The sequence below is a fragment of the Loxodonta africana genome, unplaced genomic scaffold (assembly GCF_030014295.1).
Source record: "Loxodonta africana isolate mLoxAfr1 unplaced genomic scaffold, mLoxAfr1.hap2 scaffold_126, whole genome shotgun sequence".
Lineage (NCBI taxonomy): Eukaryota > Metazoa > Chordata > Mammalia > Proboscidea > Elephantidae > Loxodonta > Loxodonta africana.
The window spans coordinates 580449-598075 of NW_026974887.1; the positions used below are offsets into that span (position 1 = coordinate 580449).

At 38.2% G+C, this 17627-nt stretch overlaps 1 protein-coding gene and 1 pseudogene across 1 annotated transcript; one reads left to right on the plus strand and one right to left on the minus strand.

Annotated features, from left to right (window-relative positions):
• The first annotated feature begins 377 nt into the window (after positions 1-377).
• Positions 378-14771, plus strand: LOC135229184 (olfactory receptor 4C11-like; annotated as a pseudogene).
• On the minus strand, positions 4114-15356 carry LOC135229185 (olfactory receptor 4C6-like). Its single transcript, XM_064278931.1, has one exon. It carries the CDS (start codon positions 13704-13706, stop codon positions 12798-12800), a length of 909 nt encoding a protein of 302 aa, XP_064135001.1. The 5' UTR covers positions 13707-15356; the 3' UTR covers positions 4114-12797.
• Between the last annotated feature and the right edge of the window lie 2271 nt (positions 15357-17627).

Sequence of the window (17627 nt, forward strand, 5' to 3'; positions counted from 1 at the left end):
AAAAGACAGACAACGTTCTTTCCTTTTTCTCTGTCCTCTTCAGCCTAAAATGATGTGTTTTCTGCTGTGGTAGTTGATTAGATCCATCAGTAACAGGCTTAATCTCTTAAAAAAAAAAAAAAAAAAGATTGTGTAGCCACATGCTTGGTGAACATCTTAAGATATGTTTCATAGTTTGTACAACAGAATTTCCCAAATCTTTAAGTTTTGTTTTAATTTTGCACAGTTCATTTTTAAGTCATCTCTTTCTTCTTGCATTTTACTATAAACAGCAAGAAGAAACCATGTGGCCCCTTTAAGAGCTTGCTTAGAAATCTCATCAACCAGATATCCAAGTTCATTACTTACAAGTTCTACCTTCCATCATTTGGACATAATTCAGACAAGTTCTTTGCCACTGCATAAAAAATATCACACTTCCTCCACTGCCAGTCACATGTTCATCTTTTTCTTTTATTGTCTCAACAGAAGTACATCCAATGTTCACATTTCTAAGAACATTCTTTTCCTGGAGCCATATGTATTCTCTAAGATGATAGAAGATTCTCTATAGTTCTTCTCACTTCCTCCTGAGCCCTCACCTGAATTTCCTTTGACGTCCATAATTCTACCAACATTCTCTTCAAGGAAATATAGGTTTTTAATAGGCACCTTAAAACTCTTCCAGCCTACATCCATTATCCAATTCCAAAGCCACTTCCACATTGTAGATATTTGTTACAGCAACACCCCCACTTCTAGTTAACAAATATCCCACTCCTGATACCAAATTCTGTCTTAGTTATCTAGAGCTGCAATAACAGAAATACCACAGGTGTGTGGCTTTAACAAACAGAAATTTATTTGCTCACATTTTAGGAGGCTAGAACCCTGAATTCAGGGTGCTGGCTCTGGGAAAAGCTTTCTTTCTCTGTCAGCTCTGGAGGAAGATCCTTGTCTCTTCTGAGCTTCTGCTCCTGGGCAATCTTCATGTGGCTAGGTATCTCACTTCCCCCATCTCTGCTTCTCTTGATTGATTGTTTAATCTCTTATAGCTCAGCACCATGCCTTAATCCTGTCTAATTAGCATAACAAAACAATCTAGTCCCATATGAGATTATAGCCACAGGCATAAAGACTAGGAATTATAACAATTATTTTGGGGGAAACACAATTCAGTCCATAATAGTGCACTGTTTTAAATGGTACTGTTTTCTTGTTTTCCTTTCAGAATTCTCTTTGTTAGTGTAGAGGAACCCAACTGGTTTGTGTCTTGATCTTGTACCTTGCCACTTTGCTGCATCTTTCTTGTGGATAATATTTTGAGTTTTATAGTTTCTTAGAGTAAGGCTAGGCTTCTATGAAAGGGAAACCCAGTGATAGAGTGGGTTAACATATAGGAATTTTATTCATCTTGATATAATGGTCCCATGTAAATGGCCCAGGATGGAAGGGCAGTACCTCTTCTCTTTTTCATTACAAGACCCAGGTTACTTCCAAGCAGTTGCTTGGTCACCTCCTAGAACTTTTATGTTCATAGTGTGATCCGCCTGTTAGTATCACTGGCATCACCTACGAGTTTGTTAGAAATGCAGAATCCTAGGCCAACTGCAGACCTTGTTATTAGTCATTAGGTGGTATCGAGTTGGTTCCAACTCATAGAGACCTTGCGTACAACAGAGAGAAGCACTGTCTGGTCCTGTGTCATCCTCACAATTGTTGTTATGTTTAAGCCTATTGTTGCAGCCACTGTGTCAATTCATCTCGTTGAGGGTCTTCCTCTTTTTTGCTGACCCTCTACAAAGCATGACATCCTTCTCCTTGGATTGGTCCCTCCTGATAACATGTCCAAAGTAAGTGAGATGAAACCTTACCATCCTTACTTCTAAGGAGCATTATGGGTGTACTTCCTCCGAGACAGATTTGTTCTTTCTTCTGGCAGCCCTTGGTATATTCAACATTCTTTGTCAACACCATAATTCAAAGGCATCAACTCTTCTTCAATCTTCCTTATTCATTGTCCAGTTTTCACATGCATATGGGACTACTGAAAACACCATGGCTTGGGTCAGGTGCAACTTAGTCCTTAAAGTGAACATCTTTGCTTTTTTACACTTTAAAGATTTCTTTTGCAGGAGATTCATCCAATAAAATACGTCATTTGATTTCTTGACTGCTGTTTCCAGGAGTGTGGATTGTGGATCCAAGTAAAATGAAATCCTTGACAACTCCAATATTTTCTCCATTTATCATGATGTCGCTTATTGTTCCAATTGTGAGGATTTTTGTTTTTTTGACGTTGAGGTGTAATCCATACTGATTGCTGTGGTCTTTGATCTTCATCAGTTAGCGCTTCAAGTCCTCTTTGCTTTCAGCAAGCAAGGTTGTGTCATCTGCATATTGCAGGTTGTTAATGAGTCTTCCAATCCTGGTGCTGCATTTTTATTTATATACTCTGGCTTCTTGGATGATTTACTCATCATACAGATCGAATAAGTGTGGTGAATGGATACAATGCTGATTGCACAACTTTGTTGAAACCATGTAGATTCCCCTTGTTCTGTTCAAACGACTGCTTCTTGGTCTATGTACAGGTTCCTCAGGTGCAAAATAAATGTTTTGGAATTCCCATTCTTCACAATGTTATCCATAATTTATTACGATCCACACTTTCAAATGCCTTTGCAGAGTCAATAAAACACAGACCTAATGAATCATAATTTGACTTTTCACCCTAGTTGATTTATATGTACATTATAGTTTGAGAAGAATTGCCCTACAGCATTATCATCTATAGCTGTAACACCCCTCACCCCCGGTTTTAGGTATCAAGAAGGGGAAATAAGCTTGAGAAGTACAATGTCAACATTTGCTATTTCAGCCTGGAAGTTACACATATTTCTCCTGTTCACATCCAATTGACAAGAACTTGGTCACAGAGCTGCACCAAGCTGCAAAGGAAGCTATGGAAAGTGAGCTCTTTTGGGGAGATCATGAACCTAGGTATCACCTATTACTGAAGAGGAAGGAGAGAATGGATTCACAGAAGCAAGGACTCCCCATTATTGTCAAGTACAAGTACCAGTGATAAAATGAAAATCTCTATCTTTAGTGTTCACATTATAGTGGATAGTGCTATTTCATAAAGCCCAATAAGAAGTCCATGGTTTTTATACATTCTCAAGATTAGTAGAAATTGTGTAAATATTATTCAAACTAGTGATTGCCTTTTTTTTTTTTTTATGAGAATATTTTAAATCCCCTACAATAAAAAAAAAAAAAAGTTCCTTGGAGTTGATTTTGACTCATAGAGGCCTTACAGGACAGAGTAGAACTGCCCCACAGGGTTTCCAAGGCTGTAAAGCTTTACAGAAACAGACTTCTACTTCTTTATCCTGTGGAGTGGCTGGTGGGTTTGAACTGCTGACCTTTGATAAGCAACCAAGTGCTTAACCACTGCACACCCGGGAATATTTTACAGCACCATAGCCTCCATTTTTCATTCTAACTCTCCTCCCCAACTGTGATGGTTAAGGTTGTGTGTCAACTTGGCCAGGCCATCATTCTCAGTGGTTTGATAGTTGCGGGATGTTGTGATCAGTTCCATGATGAGATTTGATGTTATGTGATCACCTCCATGATGGGATCTGCTGTGAGTGGTAAATCAGTGGAAGGGGAGTTTCCTTGGGCATGTGGCTTGCATTGAATGTAAGTGGATATTGTGACAGGGCATGTGGGCTTTTATTGGTTCTGGATCCTGCAGCTGGCTCCTGTTTATCAGATCTCGACAATATACAACAACAACAATTTCCAACCATATCTCCATTATTTACAGCCTACTTCTGCTAACTCTATTAATTCTTTTTTTCCCATTGTGACATATAAACCATTATTCCTGCCAACATTTTGCATGACACCAGCTATGCTCCTGCCTAAGAAACTTTGCACAGTTTGCTCCCTCTGTCTTAATTATTCTTCCCCCAAATATTTGCATGGCTTGTCCCTCACTTCCTTCAGTATCATATTCAAAATTGGTGTTTTTTTCTGTCCAAAAGATCAATGCTAAAAATAATCTTTAAATAAAATTTGTTTTAATTAATTGTTCTTGTGTTACTTGTTGTAAATTTAAATCCCTCTGTCATCTTCCTTCTTTTTTTTTTTTTACTGATTTATCAACTTCAAAATATTTTAGAAATTGTGGAAAATTTAATTCATAATTTTCATGTAAATTTCTGTTATATATTTTATTAATATTATTAGGATTAATAATAATTATTATAGTTAACAGTAATATGTTCCATAATAGGAAAGTAAGGGAAGTTAATAAACTTGTCTAAAGTCACATAAACATAAGCAATGGAGTCAGAGAATTCAATCGCATCACACCTACTTGAGATTTGCCTACCATTTGAAAAGATTGTACTTAAAGGAGAAAGCCTTTGGTAACTTTCCTTGGTAACTTTTAGTGGTCTACATATCAATGTGAGTTTGAAAGTGTGCTTGTTCCTTACAGCAGAGTGTGTGGGTGAAGTGGAGGCAGAGATGTGGCTACATGAACACTTGGTAACTGAAATTGGAGGTGTCCCTTAGGACAAATGAAGTAGAAAGGAGGGCTCTGAGGACAAAATCTGACTGTGGACAACCTTGTCTGGGATTAATTGGCCCTATGGTTTGCTGCTATATTTTTTCATGGTTTGCTGTGCTGTTGGGCTAGCTGTGCAAAGTAGCTCATTGAGCCAATCTCTCAGGGTTGAACCCAGTGCCGTTGAGTCGATGAGTGGGGAGAAATGCAGTCCTTGGCCTCTGGAGGCTGGAATGCAGTTCTGGGCATCTGTGAACTTTTATGAAACCCCTATAAATATCTGAAGGAAGAAGAAAAAGACATACTTAATTCATGTGTTTTGTCAGGGAGTGTTTTGAGGGTAGTAGAACTGACATTAGAAAAATTTCTACCATAGAATAATGAGAATATTTTTTGTTTTAGAAAATTTTAAGTGCAGAAATAAGAAACTTAAAAAAATTTTCTCTTGCTAGCATTACAGACCCTTTCATAGAGTTTAATTCAGGCCTTCTAGGAAGAGTTAGTTATCTGTGGGGCATTTATTTTCTCTTCTGATAGCTCCTGCAACAGAAAGCCACAGTAGACCTATCTCAAGTACAATTTGCATGTTGCAATGCACTGTGCATAGTTAATCTTCAAAGTAAATTAGAATTGAAAAAGAGAAGACTATGAGTTCTCCGTTGAATGTTATTCCTTCACTTACAAGAAAAAAGGTAGGTTTTTCAAACCCCGCTGAAATATTTCCTTTCTCTTGCCTCCCATTTCAGTGCTGCTTCTGTATAATTTTCCAACACCACCCCATTTTTTTAGGACAGTTACCATCATCTAGTTATGTCTCCTAAGAAACTTGAAGTTCCAGGAACGTATTTCCCACAGTGATGGGAAGGTTCTGATGTTTCAGGGACCCTCAACTTTCACTGGGCTCTGCTTGGTGCATCCCTGCCTCTGAGGCCAATTCTGATGGAAAAAAGGGGGTGAAACAAACTATTCCCTGGCACCAAGACCAACCTGAAAGAATATCCTACCTTCAGACTATTTGCAAGGTTTAAGTTCAGGAAAAGCATGAGGATGCATAAGTGAATACAATATTGGGTGTCCAGGACCCACCGTCAACCCTGCTTAGAGCCTAAAACCACACCTACTTCTGGAGTTGGAGAAAAAGACAACATGAGGCATGGAGGAGGGAGAAGAAATCTCTTTAATAAAATCCTGGGATAGACTATTTAATCCCTAACATAGTTCTTTGCTCACCCTTGCTTGCCCTAGGGATTTCTCCCTTTTATCCCCATCCTGATCCTTCCTCCTTCTCTTAGCCACAATGACTTATTTTTTTCCCTTTTGATCTGACTCTTTTTTTTTTTCTTTACCCCCTCCTCAGTATTATTTTTCAAGTATGAACATAAAATGCTGATCTCTTTGTTTTACCCATTCTGGAATTTCCATGCATGAACACGCCAGCAGCTTCCTTCTTTACCTGTTTATGTTTCCTGGGCTTTGTGTTGGCTCTATTTGGATAGCTGGAGACTGATGTTTTGTACGGCAGTGTAGGGTGAAGTGTTAGAGAGAATGCTATGGAGACCAAAGACTGGTTTTGGTCTTGGATTTACTCTAACTGCTCTCTGCTAAACTCTGCCTCCCAGCTTAACACAAAGTGCACAAAGTAGAAAAAAGCTAACTTGCCTTACTTAACTCATGCGATATTATAAAATCAATGGACAAAAGATGTTGAAGCAAAAATGAGAGAAGAATATAATCAGGGACTACATGATTCAACAAATATTTAGTTTTGGGCTGTGGAAGGCCACTAGCAAGAGAGTGACTTGGGGAAATACAGATAGGCTTCTCTGAGGAGATGTTTTTTGAACTGGGTACTCTCTCCATAGGTAGAAATGAAAGTTTAGGTTGTAGCAGAGGTAGGGGTGTTCAGCTGACGTCGGATGTGAAAAAATCGGAATGAGATGGTCTGGGTATACTAATGAGAAACATTAAGTGTCAGACTTGACTGGAGCATGCATTGGCAGAAGTCCGGAGAAGAAAAGTAAAAAGCAAGATTCTGTTACAGAGCTGGAGGGCTTGAAAGCCATGATGAGCACCGCAGACAGAGATTATTAAAATCATAGTAACCATTTTATTTATGACTCATCACATTTTTTTGAATGCGAACTTCGTGTTTTTAAGGGATGACAATGGGGTAAAATGAGGGAGAGGGGATTGCTGAATTTATGTTCTCCTTCGCTGTTTAGAAATGTAGAACAGGCATCTCAGTAAAAGCTTGTGAGAATCCACTTAAAGAATTCCAGAACTATCCATTTTATTATATCCCAGTCTGTATTTTTGTTAAGCATGAGTTAATCATTCTCACAGTGAAAACCTACACGAGTATAGCAATACATACTGTTTTTATTTCATCTAATTGTGTGAGACTTTTTATTTAAATTTTAATGACTGCTCTACTGTGTGACAAGGTTCTTATGTTAAAATTGAGAGGAAAATTATTTTCTTGAGCGCCCTCAATGAAAGTAAGGATATTCAGGCTTAGGTACGAACCAACTTGACCAAGGTCAAGTGACATTTAAAGACATAGATGAGATTATAATCCACCTCTCTGGGCTCCCTACATGTTTTTTGCCTCCCACAGAGATGAGTTGAGAGTTAGCACTTTGGATCCTTCTTTAAGAAAGGAAGTGACAAGTCTGAAGCCACTGATGAATCATATTTGGGATAACTTCAGAGCCAGTCTCTATTTTGTTGAGGCTACAGTGAATCCAGATCCCTGGGCAGTGTACAGGGTCTGTGCTTGTCTAGTAACCTACAGGGTGGCAGTTTAAACCCACCCAGTGGCACCGTGGAAGAAAGTCCTGGTGAACTGTTTCTGTGAGGATTACAACCCAGAGAACCCTCGGGAGCAGTCCTACTCTGTAACACACGGAGTTGTCAGAAGTCTAAATTAACTCCATGGCAACGGATTTCATTTGGTGTTTTACAGTGAATCTACTTGAATCCTCTCCATTGACTTTCTAAGTGCAGGGACGGAAAGAAAGTCTTCAGTAGGTCTCCAGAATCTTGAAGAAGATAGGCACTTTGTTATAGAAAAGCTCAAAGTTCAAATGGACTAAATTCAGTTAAAAAAAAAAAAAAGATGGCTAAATTCCATTAAACAACTTGGAGTAGGTGCCTGATAAATCTTAATAGAAGGTGCTGTTATGTTTTTATGCCTCCAAATTTTCTACTTTGCCAATAGAGAATATCAGATATTTATAACTTGGCTTTTATGGCCTTCAGCTACGAAGGCGACTTACTTTTCCAACTTTTCTACCACAGCTTTTGAGTCTGACCAAACTAGAGGGTTCATACTGATCTGTTTTCTTAATATAGCATGTGCCTTACCACCACTAAATTTTTTATTTCATTTCTTGTCATCTAAATGCCCACATTCCTTTGCTTTTGATTCCAAACTGTTCACTACCAAGATCTTGTTTTATCTCTGCTTTCCTCTTATCATGGGTCCCTTGTAATGATGCTATTACATACTTTTGATTGATGTTTCTCTTTTTTATGTCTTAGAGATATTTAGAACTCTCAATCCTAGCTTCTGATCATCATAAGAAAACTATTGTCATCCACAGTGCTGATATGATTTCAGCCACTCAGCAAAGGAACTTAATATTTTAATGCAATGGTATAGCTTTATTATGGATATATAAAAAATTTGAATTAATATTCTTGAAAAATGGAAAATCTCTCTTGTAAATCCAGTAGTGAAAATCATAATGAAAATAACCACTCTTATTATGGGTACTGAGTACTGGCATCTAATAATCTGATTAAGTCAAGTTATTTAATCTTCGCAGCAACCTTAAAGCATATATTATTTTATTATTTCTGTTTTACAGATGAAGAAAACAAAGCACAGAGATATCAAAGAACTTGTTAAATGTCACACCTCTGATGAACAGTGGGGTGAGGTTTGAAACTAGACAATGTGACTTCAGACTCTATGTATTGATCACTCTGCTAACATATCTCCTCTCAGTTCTAAGTCTGAAAGTTTACATCTAATAGAACTTGGTTTGGAACTTGGATCTTTCCAGTTAAAATTATAGCTCACTTTTTACATAATTTTGAATTCTTCACTTTTTTTTTCAATCTATCCTTGAGAAATTTGTGCTTTTCTCTCTGCATGTGGTTTCTTCTCTTCTAGTACATATTGCATAATGTCTTACTTTATTAATGATCTCCAAATAAAGTTTTTAGAAGAAGTATCCTGGGGAATTCAGAATAAAGAAGGTTATATATGAGTAAAAACAATACTGAGGTTGTTAGAATATTAGAAAGTATATGCAAGTCAAATTTATAGATAGAGAAGCTCAATATTCTATTTTAAAGCTAAGTTAAGGGAATAAGTTCAAGACAAAGATAAAGAGTAGTTTCCCTCCATCATGCCAACCAAAAGCATCGCTGTGGGTTGAATTGCACCCTCCCAAAACGTGTTGTAAATCCTAGCTTCTATGCCTGTGGTTATATTCCTATTTGGGGATGGGTTGTCTTTTTTATGTTAATGAGACAGAATTAGTGATAAAACAGATGAAACAAGAAAGCTGGGAAGGCAAGATAGGGGAGGAAAGATACTAAGCCACATGAAGATTACCCAGGAGCAGAAGCTCAAAGAGACGAGGACCTTCCTCTGAGCCAACAGAGACAGAAAGCACCCTGAATTCAAACTTCTAGCCCCCTGTTTGTTAAAGGCACCTATTTGTGGTAATTCTATCCTAGCAGCACTAGATAAGTAAGACAAACATCATCCAGACATTCATTATGTCATGAACATCAGAGAAGCTCACATCTTGACTACTAGAGGCATAGATGATAAATTGTCAAAACAGTTTAGTTGTAAAGCATATACCACTCAAGATCCTAAAGAGCCAGGGATAATAGACACAAAAATGAGTCAACAGAACTGAAAATATGTTCTTAAGAAGGAATTCTCCAACAATAAAATTATTGCTTAATTACATTGGAATGGTGTTTTTCAGATTTCAAAGCACATAGATAAGATGCATAATGCATCAAACATATAAAAAAAACCCCAGTGCCATCAAGTCTATTCCGACTCATCGCCACCCTATAGGACAGAGTAGAACTGCCCCATTGGGTTTCCAAGGAGAGCCTGGCGGATTTGAACTGCCGACCCTTTGGTTAGCAGCCGTAGCACTTAAGCACTACGCCACCAGGGTTTCCATCAAACACATAGTCATGTAAATGTCTGTGTGTAAATCTTTTTTTAAATTCTCATGATAACTCAGAATAAGGTAGAGCAGATATTGGTACTTCATTTTTCATATGAAGGCCAAGTTTCAAAGCAGTTAAGTCACTTGCCCAGGGAAAGAACAAGTTTTATAGTTCTCAGTCTTGGTAAAAAATCAAAGTTTGTAAAGGAGGCATATATATATATATATAATTTTTTTATTCAAAAAATACAAAAGTGCTGGGCCAATCAGACAGTTTCTAAATGAATCAACAGATAAATCTGGGAGAGGTCTGTGCATCTGTAGATTTACAAAGATTCCTGGGGAATTTTGGTGCACGCCAAAGGTAATTGGAGGTAACAGAACATGGAACAGAACCAATTAATTCAGAGTTTAGCCAAATGATTTTCCCAAAATGTCACTTTTTTTCTCTCTGCAGATTAAACCTTTGTCAAATTCATCCCACCTACAGCCACTTACATAGTGATGAATAACAGTGTGACCGAATTCATTCTGTTTGGGTTGACACAGGATGCTGAAAAGCAGAAAGCAATATTTGGAATCTTCTTGATTCTTTACCTTTTGACTCTGCTGGGGGATTTTCTCATTGTGGTGACTATTAAGACAAGTCATACCCTTGGGAGTCCCAAGTACTTTTTCCTATTCTACCCGTCCTTTGCTGATGTCTGCTTTTCTACAACTACGGCACCCAGGTTGATTGCGGATGCTCTATCCTAGAAGAAGACCATTTCCTACCGTGAGCGCATGACTCAGGTCTTTGCAGCCCATTTCTTTGGGTGTATGGAGATATTTGTGCTCATCCTCATGGCTTTTGATCACTATGTGGCCATTTGAAAGCTGCTGCAATATAAACAACCACCATGAGCAGGTGTCTGTGGTGTGCTGGTGATTCTGGCCTGGGTGGGATCTTGTATCCATTCTTCAATACAGATTTCCTTGGCTTTGATATTGTCCTTCTGTGGTCCCAATGTGATTGATAACTATTTGTGTGACTTGCAGCCCTTGTTGAAACTTGCCTGCATGGACACTATGTGATAAGTTTGCTGCTGTGTCCAATAGTGGGGCCATATGCATGATGAGTTTCACGCTCTTGCTTATATCCTATGTTGTCATTTGATACTCTCTGAGAAACCACAGTGCAGAAGGAAGGTGAAAAGCTCTTTCTACCTGCATCTCCCATTTTATTGTGGTAGTCATGTTTTTTGGTCCATGTATATTCATGTACACACACCCACCAGCTACATTTCCAGTGGACAAGATGGTGGCTGTGTTTTATACAATTGGGACACCCTTTCTCAACCCTCTGATATATATACTGAGGAATGCAGAAGTGAAAAATGCCATGAAAAAGTTATGGCGTAGCAAATTATGACTTCAGCTGATAAATATGGTGTATTTAATTTACACTTCCTTAACACATTAGTTTTTGTTACATGGACAGGAAAGGTGAAATACTCCTAACAGGAAACAGTCCTAACAGGAAGCAGTCAATGTATATCAACATGTTATTGGTCCATTATATACACATTTAATATTCTGAGAGGACTGCATTAGACTATGAGTACTTAAAGCTCATAACCATTGTAAACAACCTATAATGAGCCTTACTTGGATTCTATCAACACCTGACCATTTTCACTTGGTAATTTAACTTCTTGTAGACATTTTTCTCCAGAAAGAAATGTGCTGACTAATCACAGGATAATCGTGTGCATGTGTGTCCACCAAATTCCTTTTACAAATCTTTTTCTAGTACCATATGAATTTGGTCAACATGAGCCAATCTGTAGGAGACTGGAAAGTTGCAGAATTCAGATTGTCATTTTGCCAGTATGAGCATTTGATAGGATGCTCCTTGAAGATGATACATTGGACACCTGTAGCTGAGCCTGCCCTACTGGGCAATCCTGTGCTGATACCACTAAGTCTCTCTTTCTGCCTAGATTTTTCTGATCTCAGTCCCTGCAGCCACCAATGTGGAGGATCATATGCTAGTCTGTCAGAATAGCACTCTCTAGAAGTGCCCTTTCAGCATGCACGTACACATGTATGTGTAAATGCACACACACTCACAAATACAAACAAATTTTAAGGTACTTGACTGGAATTTTAAGGTACTATGACCTCTGGTTGACAGACAATTAAAAATTAAAGTAGGAGGTGATGTCAGCCAAATGGCAGAGTAGGTAACTCCAAACATGTCCTTCCACAGAAACATCAGAGAAACGAGTACCGACATGAGAGGCAGGCATACCTCTACTCCCATGGTGGGGCAGGGGAATTCTCTACATCCAAAGCTGTTCTCACAAACCACTCTTCCAGTTTATACTGACCAGGTTTCATATTCTTTACTTAGTTGTGAGGGTTCTTATCTTCATCATTCACTGCCTTCACTGTAGTAGCAGGTATGGTGTGATCTGGAACGCACTTTGTAATTTCACTTATCATGTGTAGCCAAAATTTCAATCTTAACACCTCGTTACATTAGAAATGTGAAATCATGATTCGTATCATTGCCGAAATTCAAAAGAACTGATTTCTCCTTAGGAAGGGCTTACACAGTACTCGAATTTGAGAAATAACTTGTGTGCACACATGTGAAAGGTACATTTTATGGACAAAAGTTTGTATAGTTAAACTTTACCTGTAAACAGGAAAAACTACAAAATGAATTATAGCTCTTAGATCTGATAATGGAGTTCCAGTAGTGAGGTAAAAGGACTGACCTGGGGAAGGCTAAAGGGGAAAGGGTAACCACCACAAGGATGAGATTAGGAGGAAGAAAAGAAACCTTGAAAATCAGTATCATAATTTCTATGTTGTAAATATCCTAAACAATAAATCAGACTTGTATTTCTAAAAGATCCCTCTGGATTCTTCTGGAACTTGGGCTGTTTTATTTCTCACACATCTTGGAAAGAATGACTTCTCTTTAGGAGAAACTCATAATGTTTTCAGCATGATGACAGTTACTTGCCATCTAAAGTCTCTCATTGCATCCAAAGTTTCTTCATGGTATTTTTCACCTCTGTGCTTCTCAGGATGTAGATCAAGGAATTTAACATGGGTGTGATGATAGACTCCGACATAGCCATTGCCTTGTCTATGGGATAAGTGGCCACAGGTGTTACGTACAAGAAAACAAATGGCACAAAGAACAAGACAATCACTGTGAGGTGGGAGCCACAGGTAGACAGGGCTTTGCGCCATCCTTCAGAGCTATAAGACTTCAAAGAGCAGAGGATGATCATGTAGGAGACAATGAGGATAAGAAAGATGGTCACGCACATCACCCCACTATTGAGGATGACCAAGAGGCCCAGGACGCAGGTGTCCATGCAGGCCAGTGTCAGCAACTGAAACAAGTCACACATAAAGTGATCAATGACATTGGGACCACAGAAAGGTTTTTGGTACATGAAGAGAAGCTGTATCATTGCATGCAAAAATCCTCCCACCCAGGCCCCTCCCAGCAGCAGGCAGCACATCCGAGAACTCATGATGGTCCTGTAGTGCAGGGGCTTACAGATGGCCACATAGTGGTCATAGGCCATCACAATGAGAAGGATGATTGACACTCCACCAAAGAAATGTTCTGCAAAGAGCTGGGTCATACAGCCTTTGAGGGAGATGGTAGTGCTCTCAGAGAGGGAATCCACAATCATCTTGGGGGCGACGACAGAAGAAAAGATGGCATCCATGAGGGACAAGGAAGTAAGGAAAAAATACATAGGTGACCTCAGACTCTGACTTGCAGTCATAGTTACCACAATGAGTAGGTTTCCCAACATGGTGACAACATACATGATTAGAAACACAGCAGAAAATATTTTCCTCAGCTCTGGGTTTTTCGTAAGACCCAAAAGAATGAATTCAGTCACATTGTTTTGGTTTCGCATTTACCAGGTACTGATATGAGCGCTGGCTGAGAGTCGGAAAATCTAAAAAAGCAACATAGTGTTTATAGTTAGTGACTATTTGGCGTCATTCATTTGGCTCAATGTGTGTTTGGAGAGGTAGAGGCAGTAACCAGGTAAACCAGAGAATTTTAGGACAAGGCAAGGAATTTCTGAGGGCAATGGGAAACCAAGGGAGAGTATAAAACAAAAGAGTATTATAATTTCTTAATTGTAAATAGCCTGAATTATAAATCAGGCTTACATTTTTAAAAGATACCTGTGGATTCTAGTGGAAGCTGGACAGCTTTATTTCTCACATATCTCTGACAGAATGAATCTCAGGGGAAATTCATAATGCTCTCAACATAGTGACAGTTACTTGCCAACCAAAGTCTAGACCAGATGCCATGGAGTAGATTCTGACTCATGGTGACCCCATGAATGTCAGAGTAGAACTGTGAGCAATAGGGTTTTCTATGGCTGATTTTTCAGAAATAGATTGCCAGGCCTTTCTTTCGAGGTATCTCTGGGTGGATTCAAACCTCTAACCTTTTGGTTTGCAGCCGAGGCCATAAACTGTATCACCTGGGACTTCACATTTCTCAAGGTTCTTAATAGATTACTAAAGATGAAGTGGGCACCAATACAATTAATGATATTTTATAGAACAAAAGGAAACGGCAGTGAACTCTGAACTGAATAGAGAATACTAGTATTAGCCCTTTCTCCAGGCTTGAGAGTGGATTTGATATCAGGGACTGGCTATTATTTCTCTGTCAGTCAGACTCAATGATGACAGCTATCAGCTTTAGTCGGTAAACATTTGTATTTCTAGACTTGCTTCAGCCATAATCAAGGATCAAACCATACCCCAAATTTCCAATTCAGCTCTGAATCACAACCCTCAGCTACTTTTGTGATATTTCTTTTCTCTTTCCACAATGGTTCACTGAAGAACATTTTCGAAAGACCGCTCAAATGAAGAAAGGGACAATCTTAGTTAACATTTTTCTTTTTCTTTGTCAGTCCACTTCCCTCTTATTCCCTAATTATTTAAGCAGACAACAAGTATTTTAAAAACTCAGAGGATGCTGCAAATTTGAACAATAAAAAGCATCAGATGTGGCTTGTTTCCTTAAATAAGGGCAGACCTAGTAAATTTAAAATAATGACAAAGAAATAAGTGATAACTGAAGAAATGAAAGAAAAGTAAATTATTGAAGTTTTAAAGCTAGACAAAGGCTATTCCCAGCAGGGGGACAGCATGTGCAAAGACCCAGAAGGAGGGATAAGAGACATGGTTCAGGGCAGAACAGAAAGCTAAGGTCTTAGAGTTATGTACATCAGGTTCTAATTTCGACTTCTGGAACGCTTTTTAGCTGTGTAATTAGCTAAAAGTCATTTATCCTTCCAGATTTGCATTTTTATTTAGAAATATTGAATTTGCATATTTATAAATGCATTTTAATAATATAAATTTATATAAACATTGCTGGCATCATGTATGCAAATGCACTGTACATTGAATTTTAATCAATGATTTATCATTGACAACATTCCAGGTCAGTATAAGGAGATTTATAATATTCCCAATTTTCTGCTGCTACAATGCTACAGTGAATGTCTTGTATTGATATATCTATGACTATATCAGGGAAACCCTGGTTCCATAGTGGTTCAGACCTGCAGCTGCTGAACAGTTTCCAGGTGCTCCTTGGAAACTCTATAGGGGCAGCTCTACTCTGTTTTACAGGGTTGCTATGAGTTTTGGCACAGTGGTTAAGAGCTAAGATGGTAAGTTGGAATCCACCAGATGCTCCTTGGAAACCCTGTGAGGCAGTTCTACCACGTCCTTTAGGGTCACTGTTAGTCAGAATCAACTAGACAGCAACTGGGCCAGGTTATAACAATATAGATACAGGTAAAGATATATAGCAATAGATTTAAGTATTTCTGTAAAGTGAGTTTCTGCAATAGAATTGTAAAATCACAGGATAGGAACATTTTACACTTGGATAACCAAACCAAACCCATTGCCGTCAAGTTGATTCCAACTCAGAACACTGCAGGACAGAGTAGAACTACTCCAAACGTTTTCCAAGGGGCGGCTGATGGATTTGAACTGCTAGCCTTTTGATTAGCAGCTGTTGCTCTTATCCACTGTGCCACCAGGGATCCACTTGGATAAAAAAAAAAGATATTGGTAAATTCTCCTTACAAAATGGTCATGCCTGACAATAAGGTATTAGACAGCTTTTATGTTTCTATCAGTTTTGTCTTTCTTGTTTATATCAATTCCTTTTCATTTGTATTATTTTTATTATTATAGAAGCATGCATTCTATATCAGAATATAATTCAGAAGAATTTTTAGTAAGTAAACATTTAAACTCCTTTCATAAAGGACAATTATTCTTTCTCTAAGTAGATTTGTCAATAATCGATGTACTCATCTCAAAATAATAACTGTAATAACAATAACATTTATTAAGCATAGTGACTTGTTCACTTCCTTGAGTCCACAGAGTTACTGCATAATATAGCCTGCTTTTGAATCCAGGAAGCTGGACTCTGGAGCTGATATTTCTTTCTGAATTCACCTGGGCTATATATAATACCTCCATCGAAATCTAAGTACCTAGATGGCTCTAGTGATTGCACTTGGACTGTCAGTTTTATATAGTCAGTGGACTTGTAGCTCTGAAGCTTCCTGAGTATCAAGCTAGGTTTTTCTCTTACCGTTAAAGTACTTTAAAGTAACCTCTTTAGTGCATATATTACCCCATGTTTTGCTTTGTTTTCATAAAAATTAATGGCAAATTTGTGGGTTTGTAACTAACTCCAGCAGAATTTTGTAGAACGGAAGTGGCAATAATGTTTTAATTTTTGGTATTGGAATCTACAATAATTTCTCAGTGTTTCCACAGAATGCTCCTAAATTACCTCTATCCTCACCGTCACCAAACCACCAGCATTACCAAGGCAGTCCCCACCACTACCACCACCTTCATCACTGTGGTCACCACTGTCGTCGCCAACACTGCAACTACTACTGCCATTACCACCAACACCAGTATCATCACCAACACTGCCACCACCACAATCATTACTACTGCCACCACTGCTATCTTTGTCATTGCCATCACCACTGTCACCACCACCACCGTCATTCCTAGAGGTAAACCTGCTTATAAGAAAATTTTGTAGTTGTTTTGTTTTACCTATAAAGAAATACAAAAATTCAGCTCATTCCTAAATTAAAACTGTCAATCTAAAATTTAAGCATTACCCTCTAAACATCACTAATTTTAGGAAAAAGAATACATTAATAAAGTTAACACTTAGAGCTTAGTTTTTAGAGTTGGTCAAAAGTGGAAAGTTGTAGAAATAAAGACTCTAATCATTTCAAGTCTAATCCAAGATCTTATCTCACCCAAGATTCGTTCGCATAAAGCAACTTCTCCAGAGAGTCCAAGAACCAGGTGAAATGATTCCAGCTTAGTTTTTCTTACTGTGGAAGTAAGCTGTCCAGGATATAAATGGAGAAAAGCCATCCAATCATTAAATACTGGTCAAATTTGTCGAACTACGATTTTTATTGCTTTTGAAGAGAGATTTAAAGCAGAAGTTGTAGGTATCTATGAATCTAATGAAGAAGTGTACATTCTGTTTTACCAAGGGATTTATTTATATTCTTTCCAATTAAAAAGGATTGCTGACGAGGGAGCCAAGCAGAGAATTTACTGAATCATTCAGGTCTCTTTTGAATCTCAGCGGATTGTATGTTAAGATCAAAGTAGAAACTGTTTTTGTTCAGTTTCTCAGAAGATACATCATGGATCCAATGCTCTCCTTTGGGATATAAGAGGGCAGAGGGCATGTTTGAACAGCTGTGACAAGGCACAGATTTATACCATTCAGT